Source organism: Oncorhynchus keta, unplaced genomic scaffold (assembly GCF_023373465.1).
Source record: "Oncorhynchus keta strain PuntledgeMale-10-30-2019 unplaced genomic scaffold, Oket_V2 Un_contig_18020_pilon_pilon, whole genome shotgun sequence".
NCBI lineage: Eukaryota > Metazoa > Chordata > Actinopteri > Salmoniformes > Salmonidae > Oncorhynchus > Oncorhynchus keta.
In genome coordinates this window covers 55,508-65,000 of record NW_026280705.1, presented here as the reverse complement: position 1 = coordinate 65,000, position 9,493 = coordinate 55,508, and the positions used below count along the sequence as shown (strand labels likewise).

At 40.6% G+C, this 9,493-nt stretch overlaps 1 protein-coding gene across 1 annotated transcript in view; it reads left to right on the top strand.

Moving 5' to 3' along the window:
* Window positions 1-9,493, top strand: part of LOC127919985 (semaphorin-3aa-like) — an 80,579-nt gene that overhangs the window by 31,290 nt on the left and 39,796 nt on the right. The window contains 1 exon segment of the mRNA XM_052503834.1: window positions 998-1,060. Within this exon segment, the coding sequence (XP_052359794.1) occupies window positions 998-1,060 (63 nt within the window).

Here is a 9,493-nt window from a genome sequence, read left to right as displayed (position 1 = left end):
ACTGTAATGCTAAGCTTATACAGGGGGTTCCCAAATGTTTTTGAACCTGGGTCCACCTTAAGATTTGGGGGGGAATTAATTTTGACCCAGCAAGTGAATAAGACTAGGCCCAATGTTGCAAGCTCGGAGCCATTGTAAATTGGTAGTGACATACACTGTATTCCCTTTAAAGCTATGTCTCTCTTACTTCATGGTTCAAAACTCACATCCCTCCAGCTAAACAAGTTAGCAAGCTACGTGCAACACTTAGCATACTCATCCAGAGGTTCTGACCCATTGGTGCAATGGCAAATGTGTTGGACTATCATTTGCATAAACCTGGGTTCAATTCCTGGTTAGACTACCGCCTGAATGGACCCCAGAATATTATTGTGCACTCCTTCTCTCTTGTTTTACATGATGACTCACTTTCTCTGTTCATATGACACATTCTCTCCTCTGTTCCTTAGTATACCACTCCCTCACTTTTAAATTATTTTATTTTAATTTCATCTTTATTTAACTAGGCAAGTCAGTTAAGAACAAATTCTTATTTACAATGGCGGCCTACCGGAAGGAAAAAGGCCTGTGGGGACGGGGCCTGGGATTAAAACAAATAAATACATATAAATATATATAAATATAGGACAAAACACACATCACAACAAGAGAGACAACACATAAAGAGAGACCTAAGACAACAATATAACAAGGCAGCAACACATGACAACACAGCATGGTAGCAACACAACATGACAACAACATGGTAGCAACACAACATGGTAGCAGCACAAAACGTGGTACAAACATTATTGGGCACAGACAACAGCACAAAGGGCAAAAAGGTAGAGACAACAATACATCACACAAAGCAGCTGTCAGTAAGAGTGTCCATGATTGAGTCTTCGAATGAAGAGATTGAGATGAAACTCAATGATGTTGTTGTTTATAATCTCTCTCAATGACACATTCTCTCCTGTTCCGTTTGATAACACTCCATCTCTCCTCCTCTCCATAGATCGCATGGCCAGCCACGCCCTCAAAGCGTGACGAGTGCAAGTGGGCGGGGAAAGACCTCGGGGTAAGTTCTGCGAGTCACCTTATAACCACTTATGTCACTCTTATGTAGCCTGACACAATAGGTGGATACATGTGGTGTATGTTACCTGCAGTCTATACTTTAACTTGTCAGCACACAGCTTATGCAGGGGAATGTAACGAGCATGTCTGGTAGGTTACCATTAGTAACCTACGTAATTAGCATGTCTGACATGCTGTTAGCGTGTTATCATTAGTAACCTACGTATTTAGCATGTCTGACATGCTGTTAGCGTGTTATCATTAGTAACCCATGTAACTTGCTTGTCTGACATGCTGTTAGTGTGTTACCATTAGGAACCCATGTAACTAGCTTGTCTGACATGTTGTTAATGTGTTACCATTAGTAACCTACGTAATTAGCATGTCTGACATGCTGTTAGCGTGTTATCATTAGTAACCTACGTAACTAGCATGTCTGACATGCTGTTAGCGTGTTATCATTAGTAACCTACGTAACTAGCATGTCTGACATACTGTTAGCGTGTTACCATTAGCAATGTACATAACTAGCATGTCTGACATACTGTTAGCGTGTTACCATTAGCAACCGACGTAACTAGCATGTCTGACATGCTGTTAGTGTGTTACCATTAGGAACCCATGTAATTAGCATGTCTGACATGTTGTTAGTGTGTTACCATTAGGAACCCATGTAACTAGCTTGTCTGACATGCTGTTAGTGTGTTACCATTAGGAACCCATGTAACTAGCATGTCTGACATGTTGTTAGTGTGTTACCATTAGGAACCCATGTAACTAGCTTGTCTGACATGTTGTTAGTGTGTTACCATTAGGAACCCATGTAACTAGCTTGTCTGACATGTTGTTAGTGTGTTACCATTAGGAACCCATGTAACTAGCTTGTCTGACATGTTGTTAGTGTGTTACCATTAGGAACCCATGTAACTAGCTTGTCTGACATGTTGTTAGTGTGTTACCATTAGGAACCCATGTAACTAGCATGTCTGACATGTTGTTAGTGTGTTACCATTAGGAACCCATGTAACTAGCATGTCCGACATGTTGTTAGTGTGTTACCATTAGGAACCCATGTAACTAGCATGTCTGACATGTTGTTAGTGTGTTACCATTAGGAACCCATGTAACTAGCTTGTCTGACATGTTGTTAGTGTGTTACCATTAGGAACCCATGTAACTAGCTTGTCTGACATGTTGTTAGTGTGTTACCATTAGGAACCCATGTAACTAGCTTGTCTGACATGTTGTTAGTGTGTTACCATTAGGAACCCATGTAACTAGCTTGTCTGACATGCTGTTAGTGTGTTACCATTAGGAACCCATGTAACTAGCATGTCTGACATGTTGTTAGTGTGTTACCATTAGGAACCCATGTAACTAGCTTGTCTGACATGTTGTTAGTGTGTTACCATTAGGAACCCATGTAACTAGCTTGTCTGACATGCTGTTAGTGTGTTACCATTAGGAACCCATGTAACTAGCTTGTCTGACATGTTGTTAGTGTGTTACCATTAGGAACCCATGTAACTAGCATGGCTGACATGTTGTTAGTGTGTTACCATTAGGAACCCATGTAACTAGCATGTCTGACATGTTGTTAGTGTGTTACCATTAGGAACCCATGTAACTAGCATGTCTGACATGCTGTTAGTGTGCTACCATTAGGAACCCATGTAACTAGCATGTCTGACATGTTGTTAGTGTGTTACCATTAGGAACCCATGTAACTAGCATGTCTGACATGCTGTTAGTGTGCTACCATTAGGAACCCATGTAACTAGCATGTCTGACATGCTGTTAGTGTGTTACCATTAGGAACCCATGTAACTAGCTTGTCTGACATGCTGTTAGTGTGTTACCATTAGGAACCCATGTAACTAGCTTGTCTGACATGTTGTTAGTGTGTTACCATTAGGAACCCATGTAACTAGCTTGTCTGACATGTTGTTAGTGTGTTACCATTAGGAACCCATGTAACTAGCTTGTCTGACATGTTGTCAGTGTGTTACCATTAGGAACCCATGTAACTAGCATGTCTGACATGTTGTTAGTGTGTTACCATTAGGAACCCATGTAACTAGCTTGTCTGACATGTTGTTAGTGTGTTACCATTAGGAACCCATGTAACTAGCTTGTCTGACATGCTGTTAGTGTGTTACCATTAGGAACCCATGTAACTAGCTTGTCTGACATGCTGTTAGTGTGTTACCATTAGGAACCCATGTAACTAGCTTGTCTGACATGTTGTTAGTGTGTTACCATTAGGAACCCATGTAACTAGCTTGTCTGACATGTTGTTAGTGTGTTACCATTAGGAACCCATGTAACTAGCTTGTCTGACATGTTGTTAGTGTGTTACCATTAGGAACCCATGTAACTAGCATGTCTGACATGTTGTTAGTGTGTTACCATTAGGAACCCATGTAACTAGCTTGTCTGACATGTTGTTAGTGTGTTACCATTAGGAACCCATGTAACTAGCATGTCTGACATGTTGTTAGTGTGTTACCATTAGGAACCCATGTAACTAGCTTGTCTGACATGTTGTCAGTGTGTTACCATTAGGAACCCATGTAACTAGCATGTCTGACATGTTGTTAGTGTGTTACCATTAGGAACCCATGTAACTAGCTTGTCTGACATGTTGTTAGTGTGTTACCATTAGGAACCCATGTAACTAGCTTGTCTGACATGTTGTTAGTGTGTTACCATTAGGAACCCATGTAACTAGCTTGTCTGACATGTTGTTAGTGTGTTACCATTAGGAACCCATGTAACTAGCATGTCTGACATGTTGTTAGTGTGTTACCATTAGGAACCCATGTAACTAGCTTGTCTGACATGTTGTTAGTGTGTTACCATTAGGAACCCATGTAACTAGCTTGTCTGACATGTTGTTAGTGTGTTACCATTAGGAACCCATGTAACTAGCTTGTCTGACATGTTGTTAGTGTGTTACCATTAGGAACCCATGTAACTAGCTTGTCTGACATGTTGTTAGTGTGTTACCATTAGGAACCCATGTAACTAGCTTGTCTGACATGTTGTTAGTGTGTTACCATTAGGAACCCATGTAACTAGCTTGTCTGACATGTTGTTAGTGTGTTACCATTAGGAACCCATGTAACTAGCATGTCTGACATGCTGTTAGTGTGTTACCATTAGGAACCCATGTAACTAGCATGTCTGACATGTTGTTAGTGTGTTACCATTAGGAACCCATGTAACTAGCTTGTCTGACATGTTGTTAGTGTGTTACCATTAGGAACCCATGTAACTAGCATGTCTGACATGTTGTTAGTGTGTTACCATTAGGAACCCATGTAACTAGCATGTCTGACATGTTGTTAGTGTGTTACCATTAGGAACCCATGTAACTAGCTTGTCTGACATGTTGTTAGTGTGTTACCATTAGGAACCCATGTAACTAGCTTGTCTGACATGTTGTTAGTGTGTTACCATTAGGAACCCATGTAACTAGCATGTCTGACATGCTGTTAGTGTGTTACCATTAGGAACCCATGTAACTAGCTTGTCTGACATGTTGTTAGTGTGTTACCATTAGGAACCCATGTAACTAGCTTGTCTGACATGTTGTTAGTGTGTTACCATTAGGAACCCATGTAACTAGCATGTCTGACATGCTGTTAGTGTGTTACCATTAGGAACCCATGTAACTAGCTCATCTGACATGCTGTTAGTGTGTTACCATTAGGAACCCATGTAACTAGCTTGTCTGACATGTTGTTAGTGTGTTACCATTAGGAACCCATGTAACTAGCTCATCTGACATGCTGTTAGTTTGTTACCATTAGGAACCCATGTAACTAGCTCATCTGACATGCTGTTAGTGTGTTACCATTAGGAACCCATGTAACTAGCTTGTCTGACATGTTGTTAGTGTGTTACCATTAGGAACCCATGTAACTAGCTTGTCTGACATGTTGTTAGTGTGTTACCATTAGGAACCCATGTAACTAGCTTGTCTGACATGTTGTTAGTGTGTTACCATTAGGAACCCATGTAACTAGCTCATCTGACATGCTGTTAGTGTGTTACCATTAGGAACCCATGTAACTAGCATGTCTGACATGTTGTTAGTGTGTTACCATTAGGAACCCATGTAACTAGCTCATCTGACATGCTGTTAGTGTGTTACCATTAGGAACCCATGTAACTAGCTCATGTCTGACATGTTGTTAGTGTGTTACCATTAGGAACCCATGTAACTAGCTTGTCTGACATGCTGTTAGTGTGTTACCATTAGGAACCCATGTAACTAGCTTGTCTGACATGTTGTTAGTGTGTTACCATTAGGAACCCATGTAACTAGCTTGTCTGACATGTTGTTAGTGTGTTACCATTAGGAACCCATGTAACTAGCTTGTCTGACATGTTGTTAGTGTGTTACCATTAGGAACCCATGTAACTAGCTTGTCTGACATGTTGTTAGTGTGTTACCATTAGGAACCCATGTAACTAGCTCATCTGACATGTTGTTAGTGTGTTACCATTAGGAACCCATGTAACTAGCTCATCTGACATGCTGTTAGTGTGTTACCATTAGGAACCCATGTAACTAGCTCATCTGACATGCTGTTAGTGTGTTACCATTAGGAACCCATGTAACTAGCTCATCTGACATGCTGTTAGTGTGTTACCATTAGGAACCCATGTAACTAGCATGTCTGACATGTTGTTAGTGTGTTACCATTAGGAACCCATGTAACTAGCATGTCTGACATGTTGTTAGTGTGTTACCATTAGGAACCCATGTAACTAGCATGGCTGACATGTTGTTAGTGTGTTACCATTAGGAACCCATGTAACTAGCTTGTCTGACATGCTGTTAGTGTGCTACCATTAGGAACCCATGTAACTAGCATGTCTGACATGTTGTTAGTGTGTTACCATTAGGAACCCATGTAACTAGCATGTCTGACATGCTGTTAGTGTGTTACCATTAGGAACCCATGTAACTAGCATGTCTGACATGCTGTTAGTGTGTTACCATTAGGAACCCATGTAACTAGCTTGTCTGACATGCTGTTAGTGTGTTACCATTAGGAACCCATGTAACTAGCTTGTCTGACATGTTGTTAGTGTGTTACCATTAGGAACCCATGTAACTAGCTTGTCTGACATGTTGTTAGTGTGTTACCATTAGGAACCCATGTAACTAGCTTGTCTGACATGTTGTTAGTGTGTTACCATTAGGAACCCATGTAACTAGCATGTCTGACATGTTGTTAGTGTGTTACCATTAGGAACCCATGTAACTAGCTTGTCTGACATGTTGTTAGTGTGTTACCATTAGGAACCCATGTAACTAGCTTGTCTGACATGCTGTTAGTGTGTTACCATTAGGAACCCATGTAACTAGCTTGTCTGACATGCTGTTAGTGTGTTACCATTAGGAACCCATGTAACTAGCTTGTCTGACATGTTGTTAGTGTGTTACCATTAGGAACCCATGTAACTAGCTTGTCTGACATGTTGTTAGTGTGTTACCATTAGGAACCCATGTAACTAGCTTGTCTGACATGTTGTTAGTGTGTTACCATTAGGAACCCATGTAACTAGCTTGTCTGACATGTTGTTAGTGTGTTACCATTAGGAACCCATGTAACTAGCATGTCTGACATGTTGTTAGTGTGTTACCATTAGGAACCCATGTAACTAGCATGTCTGACATGTTGTTAGTGTGTTACCATTAGGAACCCATGTAACTAGCTTGTCTGACATGTTGTTAGTGTGTTACCATTAGGAACCCATGTAACTAGCATGTCTGACATGTTGTTAGTGTGTTACCATTAGGAACCCATGTAACTGATGTCTGATGTTGTTAGTGTGTTACCATTAGGAACCCATGTAACTAGCATGTCTGACATGTTGTTAGTGTGTTACCATTAGGAACCCATGTAACTAGCATGTCTGACATGCTGTTAGTGTGTTACCATTAGGAACCCATGTAACTAGCATGTCTGACATGCTGTTAGTGTGTTACCATTAGGAACCCATGTAACTAGCTTGTCTGACATGCTGTTAGTGTGTTACCATTAGGAACCCATGTAACTAGCTTGTCTGACATGTTGTTAGTGTGTTACCATTAGGAACCCATGTAACTAGCTTGTCTGACATGTTGTTAGTTGTTACCATTAGGAACCCATGTAACTAGCTTGTCTGACATGTTGTCAGTGTGTTACCATTAGGAACCCATGTAACTAGCATGTCTGACATGTTGTTAGTGTGTTACCATTAGGAACCCATGTAACTAGCTTGTCTGACATGTTGTTAGTGTGTTACCATTAGGAACCCATGTAACTAGCTTGTCTGACATGCTGTTAGTGTGTTACCATTAGGAACCCATGTAACTAGCTTGTCTGACATGCTGTTAGTGTGTTACCATTAGGAACCCATGTAACTAGCATGTCTGACATGCTGTTAGTGTGTTACCATTAGGAACCCATGTAACTAGCTCATCTGACATGTTGTTAGTGTGTTACCATTAGGAACCCATGTAACTAGCTTGTCTGACATGTTGTTAGTGTGTTACCATTAGGAACCCATGTAACTAGCATGTCTGACATGTTGTTAGTGTGTTACCATTAGGAACCCATGTAACTAGCATGTCTGACATGTTGTTAGTGTGTTACCATTAGGAACCCATGTAACTAGCATGTCTGACATGTTGTTAGTGTGTTACCATTAGGAACCCATGTAACTAGCTTGTCTGACATGTTGTTAGTGTGTTACCATTAGGAACCCATGTAACTAGCATGTCTGACATGTTGTTAGTGTGTTACCATTAGGAACCCATGTAACTAGCTTGTCTGACATGTTGTTAGTGTGTTACCATTAGGAACCCATGTAACTAGCTTGTCTGACATGTTGTTAGTGTGTTACCATTAGGAACCCATGTAACTAGCTTGTCTGACATGTTGTTAGTGTGTTACCATTAGGAACCCATGTAACTAGCATGTCTGACATGTTGTTAGTGTGTTACCATTAGGAACCCATGTAACTAGCTTGTCTGACATGTTGTTAGTGTGTTACCATTAGGAACCCATGTAACTAGCTTGTCTGACATGTTGTTAGTGTGTTACCATTAGGAACCCATGTAACTAGCTTGTCTGACATGTTGTTAGTGTGTTACCATTAGGAACCCATGTAACTAGCTTGTCTGACATGTTGTTAGTGTGTTACCATTAGGAACCCATGTAACTAGCTTGTCTGACATGTTGTTAGTGTGTTACCATTAGGAACCCATGTAACTAGCTTGTCTGACATGTTGTTAGTGTGTTACCATTAGGAACCCATGTAACTAGCATGTCTGACATGTTGTTAGTGTGTTACCATTAGGAACCCATGTAACTAGCATGTCTGACATGTTGTTAGTGTGTTACCATTAGGAACCCATGTAACTAGCATGTCTGACATGTTGTTAGTGTGTTACCATTAGGAACCCATGTAACTAGCATGTCTGACATGTTGTTAGTGTGTTACCATTAGGAACCCATGTAACTAGCATGTCTGACATGTTGTTAGTGTGTTACCATTAGGAACCCATGTAACTAGCTTGTCTGACATGTTGTTAGTGTGTTACCATTAGGAACCCATGTAACTAGCTTGTCTGACATGTTGTTAGTGTGTTACCATTAGGAACCCATGTAACTAGCTTGTCTGACATGTTGTTAGTGTGTTACCATTAGGAACCCATGTAACTAGCTTGTCTGACATGTTGTTAGTGTGTTACCATTAGGAACCCATGTAACTAGCTTGTCTGACATGTTGTTAGTGTGTTACCATTAGGAACCCATGTAACTAGCTTGTCTGACATGTTGTTAGTGTGTTACCATTAGGAACCCATGTAACTAGCTTGTCTGACATGTTGTTAGTGTGTTACCATTAGGAACCCATGTAACTAGCATGTCTGACATGTTGTTAGTGTGTTACCATTAGGAACCCATGTAACTAGCTTGTCTGACATGTTGTTAGTGTGTTACCATTAGGAACCCATGTAACTAGCTTGTCTGACATGTTGTTAGTGTGTTACCATTAGGAACCCATGTAACTAGCTTGTCTGACATGTTGTTAGTGTGTTACCATTAGGAACCCATGTAACTAGCTTGTCTGACATGTTGTTAGTGTGTTACCATTAGGAACCCATGTAACTAGCTTGTCTGACATGTTGTTAGTGTGTTACCATTAGGAACCCATGTAACTAGCTTGTCTGACATGTTGTTAGTGTGTTACCATTAGGAACCCATGTAACTAGCTTGTCTGACATGTTGTTAGTGTGTTACCATTAGGAACCCATGTAACTAGCTTGTCTGACATGTTGTTAGTGTGTTACCATTAGGAACCCATGTAACTAGCTTGTCTGACATGTTGTTAGTGTGTTACCATTAGGAACCCATGTAACTAGCTTGTC